A 23,163-nucleotide genomic window follows, 5' to 3' on the forward strand; every position below is an offset into this window, starting at 1 on the left:
ACTAGTGTGTGTGTGTGTGTGTGTGTGTGTGTGTGTGTGTGTGTGTTTTAGAGAGAGAGAGAGAGAGAGAGAGAGAGAGAGAGAGAGAGAGAGAGAGAGAGAGAGAGAGAGAGAGAGAGAGAGAGAGAGAGACCCTAAATCAGTACCTTTCAGCTCCTTTCGAGACGTTTAAAAACGTAACCCATCTTCTTTTCTGAGTCATAACAACGAGTCAATATCCCGGCGGCTTAAATCACGGGAAGCTGCGGGAAACAAATAAGGGTTTAACCTCCCAAAGTTCGGCGGCGGGGAAAGGGGATTTGCAACGCCACTTAACTCCCTTGTAAACTTCACGAGCAGGCGGTGAAAAAGGACGAGGCGAGAGGCGGCCTTAAACAGCGGGGCGGTCTGAGAGGAGTAGCCATAAAGTTAGGAGCACGGTAAGAATAGCCATAAAAGTAGCGGCGAAAGACAGAGGAGCGGCGGGGCGGGGAGGAGGAGAGATCAAAGGCAGGAGCTTGAAGTGGGCGCTTCAGACGAACACCCTCTTACCCTACGAGGCTGAAGGGGGTGTGAGATGCAGTCCCGACAACCTACACGTACGGGGACGCTCCATAAAGGCGTGAACGAGGCTCTTTGGGGGGGTGAAGGAGAGGAAAAGAGTAGGAGAAGAAGGAGGTGGAAGAGGCACGTGAGATAGTTAGTGACGTTAAATTAGTGGACGTTTACGGAGCGATTAACTTCGTATAAATTGTTTAGTCCGTGATGAAAATACGTCAGAAAGAACGATGTGTTATGACGTGCTTTGGGCGTGATTGGCCTGTAATGGTAAGGAAGGAGAGTTTTATTATTATTATTGTTATTATTATTATTATTATTATTATTATTATTATTATTATTATTATTATTATTATTATTATTATTCCTGTTGTTGTTTTTACTTGTAGTAGTAGTAGTAGTAGTAGTAGTAGTAGTAGTAGTAGTAGTAGTAGTAGTAGTAGTAGTAGTAGTAGTAGTATGTTGTAGTAGTAGTAGTAGTAGTAAATAGATGTAGTAGTAGTTGTAGTAGTAGTCAATTGTTGTTGTTCTTGTTGTTGTTCTTTTTCTTCTTCTTCTTCTTCTTCTTTTAGTAATAGTAGGGATGGTTGTAGTAGTAGTAGTAGTAGTAGTAGTAGTAGTAGTAATAGTAGTAGTAGTAGTAGTAGTAGTAGTAGTAGTAGTAGTAGTATTTTTTGTCATTGTTACTATTATTAGCGTTGCCATTGTTGTTATTGCTATTATAATTAGTATCAGTATAATATTCTTGTCATTATTATTATTCATATTACTTGTGTTCATACTTTCAAAACTACTGCTTACATTATTATCGACGTTAGTGTCATTAATATAATTTTAACACTTTGTTTACTTCTGTTCTGATGCAATTACAATTATTACTCTCTCTCTCTCTCTCTCTCTCTCTCTCTCTCTCTCTCTCTCTCTCCTGTCTCTTCCCCACTCACCCTCTCTTCACACTATACGCCCATACCCCCGGCCAGTGGCGTTCCTGAGGGGGGGGGCGAGGGGGGGGCTGTTTGAAATCGCCCCCCGGGCCCCAAAGTGAGGGGGGCCCCAAAATGCGAAATTTAACCATTGCTGCTATGGCAGGAGGACAAGCTAAATTCAGTGGCCCCAAAATGGTCAAGGGCCCCATTTATATTTGGACCCGAAAGACAAATTTGGGTCTCACTAAAGGGCCCCAAGGCAATCTCCCTATTCAATGATATAATAGATGCACGTGTAATGTTTTTCAACAGTGAACTACCAAGGCTACCAGTGGATATTTTGAAAAAAATCAGTAGTTATGGAAAAGATGTTTGCCCCAGTCTTGCAACAGCTATCAGAATTTTACTTATCATTACAACATCTATTGCTTCTTGTGAAAGGTCCTTCTCAAAACTGAAGCTAGTGAAGAACTATTTACGCAGCACGATGAGCCAAGACAGGCTTAATAGTTTAGTATTAATGTCAGTGGAATCAGAAGTGTTGGATAAAATTGATATGAGTGATATAATAGAGGAGTTTGCTGCCAAGAAGGCACGTCGACAATTGTAGGACAGTAGGAGCAAGTGAACAACTTGAAAAGTGTTAAGTGTAGGCCCTACCTACTAACAAGTGTACTAACATCAACAAGAATACCAATGCTTTTGTTTCGTTTATAATCTCGGAGCGGTCTGTGGTCCTTCCTCTCCTTTTCTCCCTTCCAGCAATATTGAATTAACTCCCTAACTTCACTTTACTCTGGTCTACCTTCCCCTCCACTCTGTTCTACCTCCCTTCACTCTATTCTACCTTCCCTTCACTCATGTCTACCTCCCTTCACATCTTCCCTCTGTTCTTCCTCCAATCACTCTGTTCTTTCTCCCATCACTTTGTTCTACCTCCTATCACTCTGTTCTACCTCCAATTGAACCATTTCACTATGTTCTACCTTCCGGGCCTTCCCTTCACAGTATTCTAATTTCTACCTCCCTTCGCTGTTCTACCTCCATTTACTCTGTTCTACCTTCCTTCAATATGTTCTACTTCCTCCCATCACTGTCCTACCTCCCTTTCACTCTGTTCTACCTTACCTTCATTCTCTTCTACCTTCCCCTCACTCTGTTCTACCTTCCCTTCACTGTTTAACTTATTTCCACTCTGTTCTACCGCCCCAAAGTTTGTTCTCCCTCCAGTCATGATTCACTCTGTTCTAACTCCCTTCACCCTGATCTATCTCCCTTTACATAATGGAGTCCCTTCCAGCAATATTGATTCATTTAACTCCCTCCACATCATATCGCCATCAGAGTACATTACTGTTATCCTCATTTTTACCATTTATCATTATGCTTAACTGGATTAAGTGGATCTTCAATTATTCAGTGTGCACCTAGTTTTAAGAAATAAAATGTCTGAAATTTGCATTTACAAGTGCCTTTAAAATGATTCTACAATTGCTCATATTCTAAAAATTTTCCCGGGGTGGGGGGGTGGGGGCTAACAGCACCCCACTAAACCCCGCAGCTGCTTTGGCTCATTGTGCTCGCCTCTCACCCCATAAGAGGGGCCCCAAATGGGAATGAGCCCCCCGGGCCCCAAAATGTCTAGGAACGCCCCTGCCCCCGGCCCCCTCGCTCCCCACACCGCACCAACCGCCCCTTGGTTACGCTAACCTCTGTAACCTCGATGCCATGCTGACACTAACAAATCTCTCCACATCGCACTGATAATATCTCCATCCCAACTCTCTCTCTTTCATCCTTGAAAACAATATGTCAGCCTATTATATTGATTATAATCCTATCTATATATCTGTCAATGTCGCTAAACTAATAGGAATATTAATATTAGTGTCATTCCACAGTAGATATCACTACTACTTTCAATCATAATCAATAATCAGTCATTATTACTACATGTACTACCAATATTCCTGTTGTCATTAATATCAATATCTATAATTTTATAAATGCTTGACCCTCCAAGCCAAAGAAGATGCTGCGTTTGTACAAAAGAAGATCACAGATGTATAAACTGTGCATGTGTTAAGGAGAAAAGACGCTGTACGAACTGTAAAAGAGCGACAGGTGCCAAAATCCCTGGGCAGGGATCAGAGCAGGAGGATAACGATGAAGCGCGACACCGCGGGGACAATGAGGCCGCCGGGGAAGGAGTGAGCGGGGAGGGGGTGTCGGAGGAGCTGCTGCACAACCGCCACCTCTATATCCCCTCAACCGGTACCACCCTTCCATTGGCACCTCCAATGTTGCCACTACCAACACCACTACCACCACCCCCTCATCACTCTTCCTCTTCGACTGGACAGGGCGCGGCGGAGGTCGGGGGAAGCTTTGCTTGGAAGGGGCTAGCGGAGGGGGAAGCAACGAGGTGGGTGGATGACACATACCTTGAAGTTGTTGGGTGGTCTGCAAGAAATCTTTTTGAACCACCCAGATGTGGAGCCACGACATTTATCATCAAAGAAATTGTCACCCTGTTAAATAACTACATCCAGAACACACCACTGGCGCCCCTATCCCTGAAAATTGTATTCACTCTCCCCCATCTCTTCCTCCAAAAAGCACACCCAAAGACCAAACAAGCCGAAAATATCGAGGCATTAAGAAGACGAGTTGCCTTGTGGCAAACTAACGAGTTAGATGCCCTCCTTGGAGAAGCCAGAGCCATACAGGAGAGGCTCCCCGGACCCCAACAAAACAACACCTCCACAGAAGACAGGGCCCGGAAGTTTGCAGACAAAATGCGACAAGGCAACGTTGCGTCTGCAACACGAGCCTTGTCAGAAAATTCCACACGGGGTGTGCTTCCACTCACCAGGGACACGATCAGTCAACTCAGGGAAAACATCAATCATCGAGTGATCTGAAGGGACTGAGACTGGCAGGATGTCACCAACCACCGAATCCAGTTATATACGAAAGGATAACAGGAGAGATGGTGTGGAAGAAGGCCCTCCAGACTCGTGGCAGCGCGGGGCCCTCAGGACTTGATGCACGGGGATGGCGAAGCTTGCTGAGCAGCGCCAACTTTGGCAATGCAGCTGGCGACTTGCGCAACACTATTGCAGCACTGGCAAGAAAACTCGCCTCCTCCAGCTGCCACTATGTGGACGCCCTGACGGCATGCCGCCTCATTCCCTTGGACAAGAGGCCGGGATGCAGGCCTATAGGAGTCGGAGAAGTCCTGCGGCGCATCGTAGGCAAATGCATCATGGCTGTCGTCAAAGAAGATGTGAGAATGGCAGCAGGGAACCTCCAAGTTTGTGCTGGGCAGCAGGCAGGAGGTGAAGCAGCAGTCCATGCCATGCGGGAGATATTCGACCACGTGGAGTGCGAAGCAGTGCTTCTTGTTGATGCCAAAAATGCCTTCAACACAATAAATAGAAAGACTATGATACATAACATTAAAACCAAGTGCCCTAGCTTAGCTATGTATGTCGAAAATACCTATACATACCCGACTGACTTATACATAAATAGCCACAGTGGAAAGGTGAGTGTTAAAATCATCTGAGGGAACAACACAAGGTGACCCAATAGCCATGGCTATGTACGCCCTGGGCCTATCAGTCCTCCAAAATGAAATCGCGTTCGCAGAAACACGGGTGAAACAGGTGGCTTATGCGGATGACCTCTCAGGTGCTGGTAAAATCTCAGACTTAAAAGGGTGGTGGGACACTGTGAACACCGCCGGCCCTGAGATAGGATACATCCCTAACGCCACCAAGTCTGTCCTTATTGTCAAACCTGAACATTATGACCATGCCGCAGAAACTTTTAGAGGAAGTGGCGTCATTGTGACAAAAGACGGACAACGACACTTAGGTGCAGTGATCGGGACAGAGGTATATAAGAAGGAGTACGATGGAGACAAAGTAGCTGAATGGGTGAAGGAAATAGAAGCTTTGTCTGCCATTGCCAAGACTGAGCCACACGCTGCCTATTCAGCGTACACCCACGGCATCCAACATCGGTGGACGTTCCTGATGCGCACCATCCCCGGCATCAGTCCACTCCTCCGACCACTGGAAAATGCCGTCAAGAATGTATTCTTGCCGGCGCTGGTGAAATATCATGCTTTGGGGAGGAAGAGAGGATATGCTAGCACTTCCCCCAAGACTGGGTGGGATGGGGATCACCAACCCTGAGAAGCTGGCAGATAAGGAGAACCAAAACTCCATCAGCCTTACCAGGTCACTCATCAACAGGATCATTGCTCAGGAGGCAGAGGGAGAGATAAACCAAACAGAAATAAGAGATATTAAAAGAAAAATCTCAGAAGAAAGGCAACAGGCCCAAAAAGACGAGCTGGACCGTCTTACACACCACCTGTCCACAGAAATGGGTAGAAAAATACACACAGCACAGGAGGCAGGCGCCTCTAACTGGCTAACGTCATTACCAATCAGAGCAAAGGGCTTCAGCCTCAACAAACAAGAATTTGTCGACGCCATTGCTCTGAGATATGGCTGGCCGATTGAGGGACTGCCTGATCTCTGTGCATGTGGATCACCAAATGATGTCACCCACACCATGACATGTAAAAAAGGAGGCTTCGTCTGTATTCGACACGATGAAGTGAGGGATCTGACAGCCAGCATGCTCGGGGAGGTATGCCAAGACGTCACTACCGAGCCGGCACTGCTTCCCCTGGACGGCGAACACCTTCGGTACAGGACAGCCAATACCTCACAGGAGGCACGGGTTGATGTAAGTGCCCGCGGATTCTGGGTGCGCGGACAGCGGGCGTTCATGGACATCCGCATATTCGACCCGATGGCTGCCTGTCACCGTGAGCTGCCCCTGCAAGCCGCCCACCACAGGAACGAGCAGGAGAAGACAAGGGCATACGGTGAAAGAATCCAACATGTTGATCAGGGCAGCTTCACCCCTCTCGTCTTCACCACATCCGGCGGGATGGGTCCCAGGGCCCAATGCTTCTACGCACGCCTCGCGGAACTAATCTCAGAAAAGAAGCATCAGCCAAGGAGTCACGTTGTCGCCTGGATGAGGTGTTGCCTCTCGTTCTCCCAGCTCAGGTCGGCCATCCTATGTCTCAGGGGCACCAGACACTCTGGCCCAAAAGCCACCACCATCTCCAATATGGACTATGAAGCCACAGTGGTGGAGAGTGACATTAGGGTGGGAGTGACTGAGTAGGGAAGGAAAGGGGGATCTAGACGTAATAGATGATAGGTGATTTAGTGTCAGGTAGTATTAGTGATATGGTTGGATGCCACAGTCATTAGCGGACAGAGTTGGGGCTAATGACCTCCAAGCTATGGAGCCCTCCATGATTATGTGACGGGAAAATAAACATGGGTGGAGGTATCATTTATGTACTTGTAGTAGTAGTAGCAGCAGCAGTAGTAGTAGTAGTAGCAGTAGTAGTAGTAGCAGTAGTAGTAGTAGCAGCTTATTCACCTTACACACCACCCCCTCTCCTGTCCCTCCGCCTCTGCCCTCACTGGTCGCCGCTTCCTTGCCCCAGGTGAGCGTGGGGCGGCGGGCACGGCGGTGGTGCGGGTGATGGCGCTGGACCACGACAAGGGCGACAACGGCAGGATATCCTACTCCATCTTCGAGGGTGAGTGTGGGCGGGTGAGTGAGAGTGAGGCGGCCATCAAGACTCCTCTCCTCCCAGACTTGACCTCTCTTTTGGCCTCTCGTTCTTTTTTTCTTTTGCCGGAGCAGCGTTTAGCGGCCTTTTTCTTGATGATTTTGTTTTTGTTGCTGATTTTGATTTTTAGCCCTGAGCTGCCTCCCTTGCCGTGAAAAAAAACAAAACGGCAGGATATCGTACTTCATCTTAAGGGTGAGCTTTTCAAGGGACTGACAGGCGTTCATTCTAACCCATAATACAGAACAGCGGCAGGATATCGTACCTTTGGGCGTTCCACTAGGCGTTCATTCTAACCCATAAATACAGAAAAATGACACGATATCGTACCTTTGAGCGTTCCTCTGGGCGTTCATTCTAACCCTTAAGTGCAGAACAGCGGCAGGATATCGTACCCCATCTCCGAGGGTGACTAACAAAAGGATATTTATCACTTTACGTCTTCATAGTGTTCTGCGAGTTGAAAATGACCTTTATACGTTACCTTAGAGGTGCTGAGAATATTCAACCCAAGGAATTATTTTCGCATCACTATTTTTTGAGATACTAGGCCATATTACATGTCAAACCCGAGAGGTTTCGGGTCCCTACAGAGTTATTCATCCCGAGCTTTGTAGGGACCCGAAACTTCTCGGATTGGACTTGTAGTACGGCCCCTAAACCGACCTTTGTAGGGACCCGAAACTTCCCTGGTTTGACTTGTAATGCGGGCCACTGTTTGATGGAATTAGGCCTTTCACACGAGGCCACCGGTGGCCGTCACTGGTGACCGCCACTGGTTACCCCAGTGTGAAAGGTCCGTAACTGCAACCAACCAGTGACCACCATCGACCCTACATCTCCCTCCCACCATTCCTTGCTGTTCCTCCTTCCTTCCTTCCCTTCACACCTATCCTCTACACGCGGTGGCTGAGTATACAGTTGTTCATTGACTGCAAAACACAGAGTTATTTATAGCAACATGTCACTCGCCCCAACCATCATGGCGCGCGCGACACTCATTTTTTTAACATCATCATACAGGGTGTCTCGAGCGCCGTGATGGTTGGGGCGAGTGAAATGTTGCTATAAATAACTCTGTGTTTTCAATACGTAGAGCTTTAACTGCATTCTGATCACACTATCGTGTTCACGAGAAATTTTCCTACGTAATGTAATAATATATTTCTGCAGTCAATGAACAACTGTTGAAAACAGTGAGTATAAGTAAAACATGTTATAAACATTTTTTTAACATCTTCACGGTTCAACTCATCGTAATACCATTTTCGTATTTGTTTTGTCGAGTTTTTAAAATACATCTTGATTCTACAGTCACTGCTGAGTCTGATGGTGTCAAGCAAAACTGGCTAGCTCGTCTATGAGTTGAGCTATGGCATATAATAAAGAAACATGTCTCACTCGAGCATGCAAGATGTGGTCCGACATGAGTGTTAGCGGGAGAGCGGAGCAGCCAATCAGCTGCAAGCTTACTAACCTGCCTAGGCGCCAGGAATCTAGCTTAAGGCGGTGTCACACTAGCACTTTTTCCGTCAACTTTTTCCGTCGTTTTTCTGAAAATCGTCGATATCTTGGCTGCAGCCTGTCACACACAAACTGTGTTTCGTCTGAAACTTTCCGTCGGCACAGACCAAGGAGTGTAAACAAACATGGAGTCCACGCTGCGGCAAAGATACGCTGCTCTGAACCTAATACTGTGTATTGTGAGACTTAGACGAGCTAAACAAGCCAAAAAGCGTGCATGGATGCGCTCATGGTTGGCTCGTCGGGAAAGAGAAAGTGTGTACCACAGGCTGTTAAAAGAGCTGAGTTTAGAGGATCATGAGACTCTGAAGAATTGGATCAGGTTGGACAAAAGCCAGTACCACAGACTTCTGGAGTTAGTGACACCTCTTATTGCCAGAAATGACACCAGGATGAGGAAGGCTGTCACTGCAGGAGAGCGTTTGAGACAGGTTGAAGCCACGCGGAAAGTCTCGGTCTTGGTCTTGGAAATGTAAACAAAGGCGGAAATTTGCAGGCGGAAACGATCCTGATCGTCTGACAAATTCATGCGATAAGTTCATGCGGAACGATGAAAAATCGACGGAAATCGCATTAATCGACGGAAAAAGTGCTAGTGTGACACCGCCTTTAAGTGAACAGACTATAGTACCGGTTGAATTCCCAATGCCGGCGCTTATAGTGACACGCTCGCCCGCCATGCTTGGCTGTGGAGTTGTGGGGCTGGCTGTGCGAGTCGCTGCATGTCCGTCTTCCCGCCATTTTGTCCTGCCTTGTTTCCATACTCCAGACCTCCTCCAGTATTTTAGTAACTTATCTCTTAGTTAATTCTTCATATCCGATTTTTTTTAAAGGTTTGCATATATATATATCTATATATATATATATATATATATATATATATATATATATATATATATATATATATATATATATATATATATATATATATATATATATATATTGTTATTAAACTATGATTCCATCCATAATAACTATATATGCTTATTTCTTTATCGAAAAGAATAATATTTACTTCATTCAGAGAGAGAGAGAGAGAGAGAGAGAGAGAGAGAGAGAGAGAGAGAGAGAGAGAGAGAGAGAGAGAGAGAGAGAGAGAGAATATCCATATCACCGAGATATCCACTCAGGCACCCCGTCTCAGCCTCTCACTCGTGCGAGGAAGAAATGAGGGGCATCATGAGCGACTGGTCTGTATCGATACCGGTACCGAGCAGTCTGGTACCGGTACCGTAACGTATAGCTGGTACCGTCAGTACCGGTACTGGTACCGGTACCTGCCCACCCCTATTGAGAACTTGAGAGGAGTCTGCTTGTGGCCGTGGAGAGGGAGAGTGCCCGTGTAGTATCTCGATTTTTTGGGGTTAATATGGCTTTGTGTGTGGTAGATGGGCGCAGCAATCACTTCAGGAAGGACAATAGTTTATATGGATCCCTTGTGAGCTTGAAGATAGATGTAATAGTGGCGTAACCTCTGCAGAAGTTATTGGTACTCACTGGATGACTCAAGGATGTGTCGGGTAAGTGATGTTCAAGTCTCTGGTATAACAAGAGTGTTTTTTTTTTCCCTCGTTGATCTAAATCGTATGTGATTCAGTTCGTAGGGGGTGAGAGTAAGAATAAAACTACAGTAATAGGCTGTCTGCAATGTCGGCGAAGAATATGCCAAGGGAGTGTGTTCAGCGCGTACGAGTAGGTTTGGGCAGACTGAAGCTTCGCCTGAATGAGCACCGCAGTAACGAGCCACCTTGCCTGTTACCTTCTTCTTTTGAGCTGTTCCGCTTTGTTTCGCTGCTTAGGTCCTCCTTGGTACTTCTTGACACTTCGGGTTATATTTTAAAACATTTCGTCGCCCAAGTACACATATTTGACAAGGCTTTCGTATGAGTTTAGGACATTTCCAGGGGTAGTTTAATGGCCCTGGTGGTAGTTTGACCCTTCATCTGTGCCGTGAACTTTAGAAAACACTCAATAGAACCCAATTGATCCCCTCTTTGACCTTCAGAAATAGTTGATGTGAGAAGCGAAAGTGTCTTATAACACCAACCTTAGATACTTCCCGACGCACTCTTGGTTACTTCACTGCGTACACTTATATACTTCACCCTGCACTGAGCTCTATTTTCTGGCCACTTTGCTTCCGCTGCGGGAGGGAGCCCAAACCCGGCGGGGCAGCGTCTCCGGCTAAATGCCCTGCCCACTCTGCGGTGAAGTGCGATTAACGACTAAATGCTGAGTTTTTGTATTAGAAATTAACTTCCCGCGCATAAAGAGTGCTGATAGGGGCATTTACCCTAACCAGCATGCGTCAAAGGTTGATCTTCTACGACACTTTCGCCTCATCAACACTATCCAGAAGGGAGATCAGTCTAATTCTAATGAGCAGGGAAGCGTCTGCGGCCCATCGTGTTGAATGGAGCAGGGAACAGGAATGATTGAGTGCCGTTTTGAGTGTAAATGGAATGGTTGATATGCGAGGAAAGAGAGAAAAATTTAGTTGTTTTAGGGAAACCTGCATGGAAACGTTGAGAGAATAATGAGTTAAATGGTGAACGAGTGCTTCATATTGGAAGGTACGAATGAGAATGTAGAATGGCGAAGTGTGAATGATGTACTTAAGGTTGTATTCGAGGAAGCTGCGCGAAACAGTTGAAGGATGATGGAGTAGGTATTATGGTAACAGTAAGTGCGTGATAGTGGAAGGTGTGGATGAGTGCTGCCGAGACATGTTTGGGTGAGCTGCTCAAGGTAGACAGGTGGTTTGGGTGGGCGGGTGAGGAAGAGCGATGTACTGATTCTGAAGACAGAAACAGGAGCTTGGCTGTTCAGTGTCCTCAAAAGTTTTGCCCACCTCGTGAGCGACAGATTACCAAATGAGTGAAGACATGATGAGGTAGATACTGCTAACCGTAATTGGTCCTATGTGTTTGTTTGTTTCCCTGCACTCGGGGTTATTCGTTGCTTTTCTCTGTCCCTCAGGTAATGCTGGAGGAATCTTCAACATTGACACTGCCCTCGGCGTGATCAGCCTCACCCGAACCCTGGCCGACGCCCAGCCCCCGGAGTACCTGCTGCTGGTGCGGGCCACGGACCACGCCGCGCAGGCCCGCGCCGCCTCGGTGCCGGTCCGGGTCATGGTGACCGCCTCGCAGAGCTCGCCGCCCTCCTGGCAGGGCAATAAGCCGCACGTGGAGGAGGTCGGGGAGTGGGTGGCGGTGGGCACGGCCCTGGCGCGCGTCACGGCGTCCTCACCGTCGGCCCTCCACTACTCGCTGACGGGCGGGAATGAACACAGCGCCTTCGTCATCAGCCCCGCCTCGGGGGTGGTCAGCGTGGCCACGCCCCTGGACTACGAAACCACCTCCTGGTACAACCTGGTGACTCCCTGCCCCGCCTGGTACGCGAGGAAAACACTCAACAAATGTTCATTACAAGGAGGATATTCTTTTCAGGGGGAGAAATCACAGGTACTCAGCGATCTAGATCCAGACAGAGTAGTTTGGCCCAGAGAAATGTGTATAGGCCTAGACGTCAAGCCATTACCAAAAAAAGGCAATTCATAGTCTGTGAATCTAGAATATCTAGTCTAGGGAAACTTGACTTCTCTTTTCACCACTAATGTCGATATTATCTGAAGCATTTCTGCCACTCCTTATAAACACAGCCTCAGATAAGATATTACCCACATGCTGTCCTGATCTTCAATCAACCGTCACTTCAGCGACTTCGGTAAAGAGCGCTACAGGCAGCACATAAAGTGGGTTTCAGCACTGGTGTTCTGCCATGGTGACGCGCCCCCTAACCCTCCCCCAGGCCGGGGTGTCCCGCAGCACGTGGCTGGGCGTGACGGTCCTCGACGAGAACGACTGGTGGCCGGAGTGGGAGCGATTTTCATACCACGGCAGCGTCCTGCAGACCGCCGGCCGCGGCGCCCCCGTGCTGGCCGCCCACGCCCACGCCTAGGCCAGCCCCAGCCAGCTCACGGTGATATATATATATATATATATATATATATATATATATATATATATATATATATATATATATATATATATATATATATATATATATATATATATATATATATATATATATATATATATACACACACACACACACACACACACACACATATCCATGCCTGATGCTGTTTTCCTACATTTTTAGACTCACTTTGAGAGTATAATTTTTTTTTTTATAGACATGTTAGCTGTCCACCACTCCTGAAGACAAGTAACACTAACTGTACTCATCCTCCACACCCTTCAGGAGCTGTGTGGGTGTCTGGCAGCCTGGACACAGTGGCCGGCACCACGGTGAGGCTGAGTGTGTGGGCCACGGACGGGGCAGCCCCCGGGAGTGTGTGGCGCCCGCCCCAGTCTTCATCACGGTGAGGGAGGTGAAGGCTGCCCCAATGGCCTTCCCAAGACCCACTACTCAGCCGTCCTCTACCTGCCAACCTACCCTGGTGTGAGGGTGTTCTGCCTGGGCCGGAAGGAGCAGCCACGCCACCACGTGGATGTGAATGATATCACCGATATTTCATATTCCATCGCTGCCGGTGACGACAGAAAACTTTGTGTTTGACAACGTGAACAAGTGTGTCAAGGTCCAGGACCAGTACAGCCTCAAGCCTCAGTACAACCTCACCCTCCAGGCCAGCGACGGGGCCGCCTCGTCCACGGCAACAGCAGAGATTATAATTGATGAAGCGCCGCTGTCTACTCTGGTCTTCACTCAGGACCAGTACTGGGCCAACGTCATTGAGAACTCCACTAAGGAGATGAATGTTGCTGCCCTGGGAGTGAAGGGTCAGCCGCTCAACCATCACGTCCGCTACTCAATTCTCAACTCAAACATTAAATTTGAAATCCACCCGACTGCTGGCGTCATCAAGACCACCGGCAAGTCCTTTGACCGGGAGGCAGAGGACCACTACACGCTGGTGGTGGAGGTGAGTCCGGGGCCAGCGCAATTATTATGACCTCAGTGTTCTTGTACTGGACTGTTATTACCAAGACTCAGTGCACTATAATATCATCATCTTTTGTTTTTTACTAATCATAAATCCTTACCTGGAAATCAGCAAATTTTAAGACTTGCAGCATGGGACCTTAAATAACATGAAACTTGTTTGGCTCAGAGGACATTGATCATTCTCCCCATTCATCTTATGCATTGGCCCTCAGACCTCTGTTGCATCTACTTGTATTTGCTTTTGTCTTACTGCTGTTCATCCTCTTGTGGTTCAGGCGCAGGACATTGAGGGCACAGCAAACGTGGCCCATGTGCTGGTCCACGTGGCGGTGATGGACGTGAATGACAACGAGCCGGTGTTCCTCAACCAGCCCTTCCACGCCCTGGTGTCCACCGTGTCTCCGCGCAGCCACGTGGTCACTAAGGTGAGCATAAGAGCCCAAGCAGATCTTTTTTGTCAGACACATGCCGGGCATAACTTGTGCTCTCCATAAAGTAGTAGGTTCCTCCATGATCAAGCAGTGAACCTTTGCAGTGACTCCCAAAGTTATGTAATTGTTGATTATGAGATGGTCCTATTACCAAGCCCTTTCCCTTGTGTCTTCAGGTGCAGGCAATAGACGCTGACTCTGGGGAGTTCGGAAGTGTCCGCTACGAGCTGGTGCGAGGCAGCGGTGAACTCTTCGCCGTGAATAAGAAGACGGGTGAAATTTCCTGAAGCAGACCCTGATGGCGGCCGACAAGACCTACAGCCTCACCGTTGCTGCCTACGACGGGGAAAGCCTCCCTCAGCTCACAGGCCCATGTCCTCATAAGGTGAGTCACGCAGCCAGGACCACCTTGCCTTGGGTCAGGCCTGTTAGCCTCAGGGTTCTTCTTGTGTTGAAGATGTTAACCTGCCCGTCACGGGTCCCCAGGGTGGTGTCTTCTGAAGGGCCAATGTTCACCGCCGCACGGTACGAGGCAGCCGTGCCAGAGAACGCCGCCAATGGCACGCCTGTTGTAAGGGTGGAGGCCGCTAGCCCTTCCGGGGAGCCCATCATGTACACCATTGTGGCTGGCAACACCGCGGAGCTGTTCGGCCTCGACTATTCCACAGGTGGGGGCACCATGGCAGGCAGCAGCAAGGCCTTTAGTGGCAGTGGCTCACCTTGCCCAGAGCACACCAGTATTAGTGATGACACATGCCTTGTTGATCTTAGAGTTACACCACCACTGAAATCTTACTAACACATGAGCTTGAGAGGTGTGTAGGTAAGGTGAGAGGCAGAGGGAGACCCGGCGTGCCAGCCGTCCAGAGTGAGAACTGTTGGACACTTGCTAACTCTTATAAATCATAGTTGTTCCACCATACCTTGGAGCACTTCATTGTGATTGGCCTTAACATGAGTGTCAATGAGTAGTGCAACCAGTAACACGAGTTTCCCAGCTGCTAATAACTGTGACCTTGCAAAATTATCTGCCACTGACAGAAGCTTTCTTCCTCCTCCATGGGAAAGGGACAAACTTGATTGCTGTTTTTTTTTTTTTGTTGTTGTTGTTTTTGTTTATATGTTTATTTTTATGTGGGGACCGTACTACTGCCACATGTTCCAACCTGATCAGCTTAGTTTCTTCATCATCTCTTAGTCTGTGTAGTGAAATGCCAGTCTAGTGTTTTCAGCTGCTCCCAAGGCTGTCTCTCGTTAATGTGTCTTTCAGGTGACAGGGGGCCTCGTGGTGCAGTGGTTAGCACACTCGGCTCACAACCGAGAGAGCTTGGGTTCGATTCCCGGGCAGAATGGAAAAATTTGGGCGGCGTTTCCGATACCCTACGCCCCTGTCCACCCAGCAGTGAATGGGTACCAGGTATTAATCGGGGGTTGTGTCCCGTCTCCTGGGATCTGTTCCTTTCTCCTATAATTCCTTCCCCTTCTGTCTCTCTCCGGCATATGACCGCATGCAGATGTTGCGCCGACTAAACGAAACTTTCCAAACTTTCTTTCAGGTGACAAATTATTCCATGCCTTTCTCCTCCTCCTTTTTTTTATTGTCAGTTCTCATTGAGTAATCCCATGGCAGCCTTTCAGTACAGTCACCCATTTCCAATAACTTCATTAAATTTCACCGTCTACTCCTGGTTCCTCTGATAAATCCTGTCATGATCACCCTGCGGACTTTTACAATCCTCAGCTTCCATTTATTTTGTGATCTTTGTATCATCGCAAACAGGCTTGTATATCTGCCCATCCCTTCCACCATGTCCTTAACACAATGGGTGCCAGCACTGTGCCCTGGGAAACTCCACTTATTCCTTCCCTCCACCCTGACATATTGTCGTAGATTACTTTCCTCATCTGTCGGTCTCTCAGAAAGTCTTTTGTCTACTCTGCTATTCTCCCTGTCAGTCCTTATATATTCTCCTGCTTTCATATTAGTCTTGTGGTAGTATTTTGTCTAATGCCTCGTCCAGATCTAAGTACACACAAACCACCCAACTGCCTCCCTCCTGTAACATGTCCATTACCCTTGCATCTTCCTTCACCCACCTGCTTGTCCTTACTCATACATCATGAAAAAAAAATGTATCTCTTTGTCATCCCTGAACCTCCGTACTTTGCTTCATGAAAGGTTTGTCTGCTTTCCCAGGTGGCAATGCAGTGGATCTTGAATGTAAGTATTTGTTTTATCTTCCCGTTTTGTCCTACTTGTTCAGTGTAAATATTTATGATGAAGCCTTCCTCCCGGGCACTGTGACAGCTCTGAGTCGTGTGCCGGGCCAGGGCAGCACAGGCCTATGTTTAAAGGGCCTGAGGTGGATGGTTGAGGTGGATGGATTTAATTTTTCTTTGTACATAATTTTCAGAAATTACTGCACGAGAAGCCTTATAAAGCATGACCGCGTATTTCTGGAGTAATAGTTAAACACCAATATGTGGATAATTTAAGGAAAAAAAATATTGTCATCAGTATGTTGAAAATTTTATAATAAAAAAATAAAAGGTGAGAGAGAGAGAGAGAGAGAGAGAGAGAGAGAGAGAGAGAGAGAGAGAGAGAGAGAGAGAGAGAGAGAGAGAGAGAGAGAGAGAGAGAGAGAGAGAGAGAGAGAGAGAGAGAGAGAGAGAGAGAGAGAGAGAGAGATTCCTTTCATGCTACATTTGTGCTTCATCGTTGCCTTGTAATATCAGTGATTATGATTCATTTAGATGCAGTGTGTGTCCTAAACATGCCTGATCATGTTCCTGGTTGATGTGTTCCCGCCATGAAGTGCAAACCCTTGCAATCAGAAACTCCTCAGCTTACCCGCCTGTGTTTCGGGCAGCCAGACGCTTGTTTGCCGCACACAGCGTTTGCTCCCACCCACCCTGCTTTTATATATATATATATATATATATATATATATATATATATATATATACATATATATATATATATATATATATATATATATATATATATATATATATATATATATATATATATATATATATATATATATATATATATATATATATATATATATATATATATATATATATATATATATATATATATATATATATATATATATATATATATATATATATATATTCCTCCATGTAATGCCTTCTGCCACCAAGTGCCTTGATGCCACCGAACATATATATATATATATATATATATATATATATATATATATATATATATATATATATATATATATATATATATATATATATATATATATATATATATATATATATATATATATATATATATATATATAACTCGGTTTACGAGTTTAATTCGTTCCGGAATATTGTTCACACACCGAAACGCTCGTAAATCAAAACGAATTTCCCCATTGAATTAATGTAAATCCCCTAATGCGTCCCATATCTCAAAAAAATATTTATATAATCATTTTACATGTTATTTTTTAACAGAATTAACTATTTTTTTCTAAAAAATAGCGATGATTAATAATATGGAACACAAATCAATGTGTTACGGTTGTTACGGAGATTCCTGCAACCGCTAGCTACGCCCGAGGGGTAGGCTTCGCCCGGGGGTTTAGTAGCCGCAGTCTCCCTATTCTCGAGGCACCGGAACTACGTTCGACCACCCAAAGTCACTTATATTAAGTCAAGTCATACGCAGCTTTGTGGGAGGGGACACGGCAGAGGCGTGGCTTATGCGTGACGCTGCTTGGTGCCAAACCAGAGAATGTAGAATATAGGATTTAGAGAAAACGAAGGAAGGCGGACTAATTTAAATCAAACACTTCAACATCCCCCCCGCCCCCCTCACACCCCACACCACCGTTTGTAGGCATTGGATTTACAGTCACGCATAGCATAATAAAAAGGCATATATTTTCATCAGTGACTTGCCTGAACGCGCGGTGAAAGAAGGCAAACATGCACATCCAAAGTGCATACCCGGCCGCAATTTTAGTCACTCGTGAACTGGCGGGTATTTGGAATCAAGTGACGTCATTCCGCTGCTCCTCCCCAAACCGCCCCTGCGCGTACTGGTCGCAGTTTTGAAGGCAGAGTGACTTGACTTGTTGTAAGTGACTTTGCGACCACCAACGTGAAGCTAACCCGACGTATCGTCCGAGATGGAGTGTGAACGGGAGTCTGTCACGTCCAGGAGAGCATGCAATATGCCGAGGCTCGCCCTCCGTTCCTGTTGCGAGCATAGTAGCCACCGTTCCTGTTTTCTTTGCAGCACCGTGCCTTTTAACCATCTTTCTGGGGGACATTGTTAAAGCACAAAGAACTCACACTGTAGTGCTGAAAACATGACACGAGCGCACGGATGCTATTTCTACAAGTTTACAACGCGGAGTGAGACTAGAGCCGTCATCTGGCGGTCAGGAATTATCCTAGACTAGAGCGCAGACCTCCGTCCTAGGGCTCAATGCATTCAGGCTAAAAATCGGGCCAACAGAGTACTGGGTTTCATCTCAAGGAGCGTAAGCAATAGGAGCGCTAGCTGAAGTCATCCTCAAACTTTACTTAGCACTAGTTAGACCTCATCTCGATTATGCAGTTCAGTTCTGGTCCCCCTACTATAGAATGGATATCAAGATGTTAGAATCTGTTCATAGGAGGATGACAAAGATGATTCAGGGAAGAGAAACTTGCCTTATGAAGACAGGCTGAAGCATTTAAATCTACACTCTCTAGAAAGGCGAAGGTTGCGAGGAGACTTGATCGAAGTCTATAAATGGATGAAGGGCTTTAATAAAGGGGATGTCAATAGGATTTTGAAAGTAAAAGAGCCAAGGTAGGACGCGTGGCAATGGTTTTAAGTTAGACAAATTCAGATTCAACAAAGACATAGGCAAGAATTGGTTCACTAATAGAGTGGTGGACGAATGGAACAGGCTTGGGAGCCATGTTGTGGGTGCCAATACCATAGATACATTCAAGAAGAGGTTAGATAAAGCAATGGATGGTGAGGTAAGGTGGGGTTGAGTGTACAGGAGCTGCCTTGTATAGGCCAACCGGCCTCTTGCAGACTCCTTACGTTCTTATGTTCTTATGTTCTTATGCACTCTGGATACATTATTGAACCATTAACACTTTGACATGACACTTAATGAATGTCTGCCAGTTTTGTTGATCATAAGTACATGAAGTGGTTGCTGCCTTCTGTTTCCCTGCCTGCCTTGACAACTTATCACTAGAAAACATGTACACAGACATTTCTCATGATGTTCATAAGATGTGTGTGTGTGTGTGTGTGTGTGTGTGTGTGTGTGTGTGTGTGTGTGTGTGTGTGTGTGTGTGTGTGTGTGTGTGTGTGTGTGTGTGTGTGTGTGTGTGTGTGTGTGTGTGTGTGTGTGTGTGTGTGTGTTTGCATTATTCATTATCCCTGCCAACACATTTTTTTCATTTTTCCCTCCATGCACTTGCATGAACCTTGTTATATAAAACAGTTTTTATATGGTACTGGTGAGGTGTTTAGTCTGAGTGTGTTGGCATTTACTGGTCCAGCACTGCTTCCCTCACTGGTCTTAGCACACAAAGGTAATGGTGTCGCCCTGTGTCCAGGCGTCGTCCAGACCACTGCCCTGCTGGACTACGAGGCCTCCGCCAGCCACAACCTGACGGTGCGGGCGCGGGACCCCTTCACCGGGGGCCACACGGACACCCACGTCACAGTCGCAGTCACGGACGTCAATGACAACCTGCCGGAGTTCAGCCGTTCCGTCTTCAAGGGAGACGTGTCGGAGGCTGCATCACCGGGCCACGTGGTGCTGCAGGTAAATTACTTCAGCAAATATTACAGGTTTTTCCACTTTTTTTAATATGAAAATTTGACCATAAACTCTTTTATAAATATTGATTCCCATTCACTGCCTAGTAACATTTCATTGTTAATCAATCAAAAATGGATCTTATGCATAAGTTTGATAAGCTGATCGAAAAATCAAAAGTTTGAATTCTTTTTGCATTGTCAAGACACCTTCACCCTCTGCCTTGTACAGGTCTCGGCAAGTGACGTGGACACGGGGCCGGGCGGTTCAGTGCGCTACTCGTGTGTCATGGAGTGTGGCAGCTTTGAGGTGCGTGCCCTGGACGGTGCCGTCACACTCACCAAGGAGCTGGATGCAGAGACTGAGGCTCAACACGTGCTGACTGTGCTGGCCACGGACTCAGGCATACCCCAGCTCTCCTCCACCGCCACAGTGGTTATTGACGGTAAATTACATGTAGACAGTAAACACTTATATAGCCAGACTAGTTGGGCCAAAGGCAAGTTGTATGCATGAAGTTTCCATATGCTTGAGGTACTGAACGTTATGGCTGACAAAGAAGGTATATTCCCACACCAGCTGGTTTTTAGAGTGGGTTCTCAACCTTGGTATGCATCCAGACAGTAAATTAAGTAATAGAAAAAATATGAATATAGAAAACCACTTTTTTCGATTATAAATATTTGATTAACATCCTGCCAACTCTGGGCAGGACACGCATGTAGGAGGGGGCAGAACAAGTGGACAACAGTAACTACAGTATATCTAGGGTCATATTCTTAAACATTGCAGCACCCAAGCGCTCATGTTTGACTAGGCTTGCATAGGAGTTGTGGTTATTTCCATGGGTAGTTTTATGACCCCGATAATAGTCGACCCTTTTTCTGTGCCTCGAACCTGAAAAAACACTCCTAGGAAACCGACTTAGCTCCATTTTGGCCTTTGGAAATAGTTGATGTGAAGGGTGGAAGCCTCAGACCACACCGACCCTATAGTCGTGTTTTGTTAAGCCTGGCCAGATGTTTTCTTTGCCTACAGTTGTGGACTTCAACGACAACCCTCCAGCGTGGCGCCAGGACAGCTACTCCTGCCGCGTGTCGGCCGAGGCCCAGCCCGGCCATGTGGTCACCTCGGTGTCTGCCACTGACCCAGACGCTGGTCAGGTCACGCCGCTCAGTTATGCCATTCACTCGGGAGACCGAGACGCCATCTTCAAAATGGATCAGCTGACTGGTAAGGTTCATGTACGCGTACAGATGACTAGACTTAAACCTTCAACAATGGCCATCGTTTATTTAATCAAACCCGGCTCGGTCCGCACAGACGGCCATCATTCATTTAATCAGACTCTTTCGCGCCACTAATTTGAATGTTTAGATCAAATTTGGCGGGTTCTGTGACTTGCCGAGGTGTCTGCCAGCATAATTATCTGACCCTCGTATATTTGAAATAAGATCATTAGCCCTCACTGAGCAGCCCTGGAACCGTAAGATAAGAAAACACTGGGAAACACAGGACAGGATAGAGAGTGAAGATCATTCTGAGTACAAGGATAACAGTGACGAAAACATTGTGAGTAGTGACAGGCAGGCCGTTGCCCGCTCATCGACATACTTGTACTTAATTGCACTATAAGATGTAAATAAATAAAAATAGTGAAAGCATGCAGTAGTGAGAGTGACCTAGAGAGTGATGGTGTAATTTCATTATCTGTGCTGCACTCTAGCCCAGCAAGTGCTCCAGCGTGACTATTACACAACGCATCGCAATTTAGATTTCACCGCTGTCTTCAGGGAGTTAAGACGCTTCATACAATGTGAATAAACAACAACAAAATAGCAGCTGTTTTTACCCGTATCCAGGGACCATTTAGTGAAAACAATACCTGTCGTTTAAGGGTTAAGGAAGCTTGAAGTTTGGAGGAAATTTTTTTGACATTTTCAGGGATACGTGTTGGAAAGAAAAGCCGTTGTTTTGATGAAGGGTTGAAGGCACGATTGTTTGCTCCTGCAGTGACCAGAGTGGTGCAGGAAGAGGAGATGGAATGTGTTGGCTTGAGAATGGTGAATTTTAACTATTGAAAGGTGGATCTTTTTCCCCAGGTGTGTTGACGGTTACGGACCCACACAAGCTCAAGGACGTGGCCTCCTCACCCTGAACCTGTCTGTGAGTGACGGTGCACGCGGCCTTCACCGGCCTGCACGTCTCGGCTGGCCTCCAACCACCACGCGCCGAGGTAACATTTGAGTCTGGTCTTTGGGTACAAATGCTGTGATGGCCGTGTTTAAGGCTGTGATGGCGTGTTTAAGGCTGTGATGGCCGTGTTTAAGGCTGTGATGGCCGTGTTTAAGGCTGTGATGGCCGTGTTTAAGGCTGTGATGGCCGTGTTTAAGGCTGTGATGGCAGTGTTTAAGGCTGTGATGGCCGTGTTTAAGGCTGTGATGGCCGTGTTTGAGTGTGATGGCCGTGTTTAAGGCTGTGATGGCCGTGTTTAAGGCTGTGATGGCCGTGTTTAAGGCTGTGATGGCCGTGTTTGAGTGTGATGGCCGTGTTTGAGTGTGATGGCCGTGTTTAAGGCTGTGATGGCCGTGTTTAAGGCTGTGATGGCGTGTTTAAGGCTGTGATGGCCGTGTTTAAGGCTGTGATGGCCGTGTTTAAGGCTGTGATGGCCGTGTTTAAGGCTGTGATGGCCGTGTTTAAGGCTGTGATGGCCGTGTTTAAGGCTGTGATGGCGTGTTTAATTCGGTGAGGGCCGTGTTTAAGGCTGTGATGGCCGTGTTTAAGGCTGTGATGGCCGTGTTTAAGGCTGTGATGGCCGTGTTTGAGGGTGATGGCCGTGTTTAAGGCTGTGATGGCCGTGTTTAAGGCTGTGATGGCCGTGTTTAAGGCTGTGATGGCCGTGTTTAAGGCTGTGATGGCAGTGTTTAAGGCTGTGATGGCCGTGTTTAAGGCTGTGATGGCCGTGTTTAAGGCTGTGATGGCAGTGTTTAAGGCTGTGATGGCCGTGTTTAAGGCTGTGATGGCCGTGTTTAAGGCTGTGATGGCCGTGTTTAAGGCTGTGATGGCCGTGTTTAAGGCTGTGATGGCAGTGTTTAAGGCTGTGATGGCCGTGTTTAAGGCTGTGATGGCCGTGTTTAAGGCTGTGATGGCCGTGTTTAAGGCTGTGATGGCCGTGTTTAAGGCTGTGATGGCCGTGTTTAAGGCTGTGATGGCCGTGTTTAAGGCTGTGATGGCCGTGTTTAAGGCTGTGATGGCAGTTTTTGAGGCTGTGATGGCAATTTATGAAGCCGCTA

The 23,163-nt window shown here is 46.7% G+C and overlaps 3 protein-coding genes across 3 annotated transcripts in view; all 3 read left to right on the forward strand.

Moving 5' to 3' along the window:
* Nucleotides 1–12,463, forward strand: part of LOC126989282 (fat-like cadherin-related tumor suppressor homolog) — a 48,191-nt gene extending 35,728 nt beyond the window's left edge. Inside the window, exon 9 of the mRNA XM_050847925.1 lies at nucleotides 11,644–12,463. Within this exon, the coding sequence (XP_050703882.1) occupies nucleotides 11,644–12,227 (584 nt within the window). The 3' untranslated portion in view covers nucleotides 12,228–12,463. The remainder of the gene's footprint in view (nucleotides 1–11,643) is intronic.
* A 726-nt stretch (nucleotides 12,464–13,189) lies between these two features.
* LOC126989285 (protocadherin Fat 1-like) lies at nucleotides 13,190–14,359 on the forward strand. Its single transcript, XM_050847928.1, has 3 exons — nucleotides 13,190–13,618; nucleotides 13,917–14,066; nucleotides 14,249–14,359. The coding sequence occupies exons 1-3, from the start codon at nucleotides 13,190–13,192 to the stop codon at nucleotides 14,357–14,359; spliced, it is 690 nt and encodes a 229-aa protein (XP_050703885.1).
* An 11-nt stretch (nucleotides 14,360–14,370) lies between these two features.
* On the forward strand, nucleotides 14,371–21,234 carry LOC126989286 (protocadherin Fat 1-like). The gene is made up of 5 exons (XM_050847929.1): nucleotides 14,371–14,457; nucleotides 14,530–14,740; nucleotides 19,665–19,876; nucleotides 20,102–20,315; nucleotides 20,909–21,234. Exons 1-5 carry the CDS (start codon nucleotides 14,371–14,373, stop codon nucleotides 21,232–21,234), a joined length of 1,050 nt encoding a protein of 349 aa, XP_050703886.1.
* Nucleotides 21,235–23,163: the final 1,929 nt, after the last annotated feature.

This window comes from Eriocheir sinensis, unplaced genomic scaffold (genome assembly GCF_024679095.1).
Source record: "Eriocheir sinensis breed Jianghai 21 unplaced genomic scaffold, ASM2467909v1 Scaffold1122, whole genome shotgun sequence".
Lineage (NCBI taxonomy): Eukaryota > Metazoa > Arthropoda > Malacostraca > Decapoda > Varunidae > Eriocheir > Eriocheir sinensis.

Bases quoted from the DNA above. Each gene is read 5' to 3' on its own strand.
- LOC126989286 (XM_050847929.1), top strand. From the start codon at position 14,371: ATGGCGGCCGACAAGACCTACAGCCTCACCGTTGCTGCCTACGACGGG. The intron at 14,741-19,664 runs GTGGGGGCACCA...CCCTGTGTCCAG, and splicing joins CGGCCTCGACTATTCCACAG to GCGTCGTCCAGACCACTGCC. The intron at 19,877-20,101 runs GTAAATTACTTC...TGCCTTGTACAG, and splicing joins CGGGCCACGTGGTGCTGCAG to GTCTCGGCAAGTGACGTGGA.
- LOC126989285 (XM_050847928.1), top strand. From the start codon at position 13,190: ATGATATCACCGATATTTCATATTCCATCGCTGCCGGTGACGACAGAA. The intron at 13,619-13,916 runs GTGAGTCCGGGG...CTTGTGGTTCAG, and splicing joins ACTACACGCTGGTGGTGGAG to GCGCAGGACATTGAGGGCAC. The intron at 14,067-14,248 runs GTGAGCATAAGA...TTGTGTCTTCAG, and splicing joins GCAGCCACGTGGTCACTAAG to GTGCAGGCAATAGACGCTGA.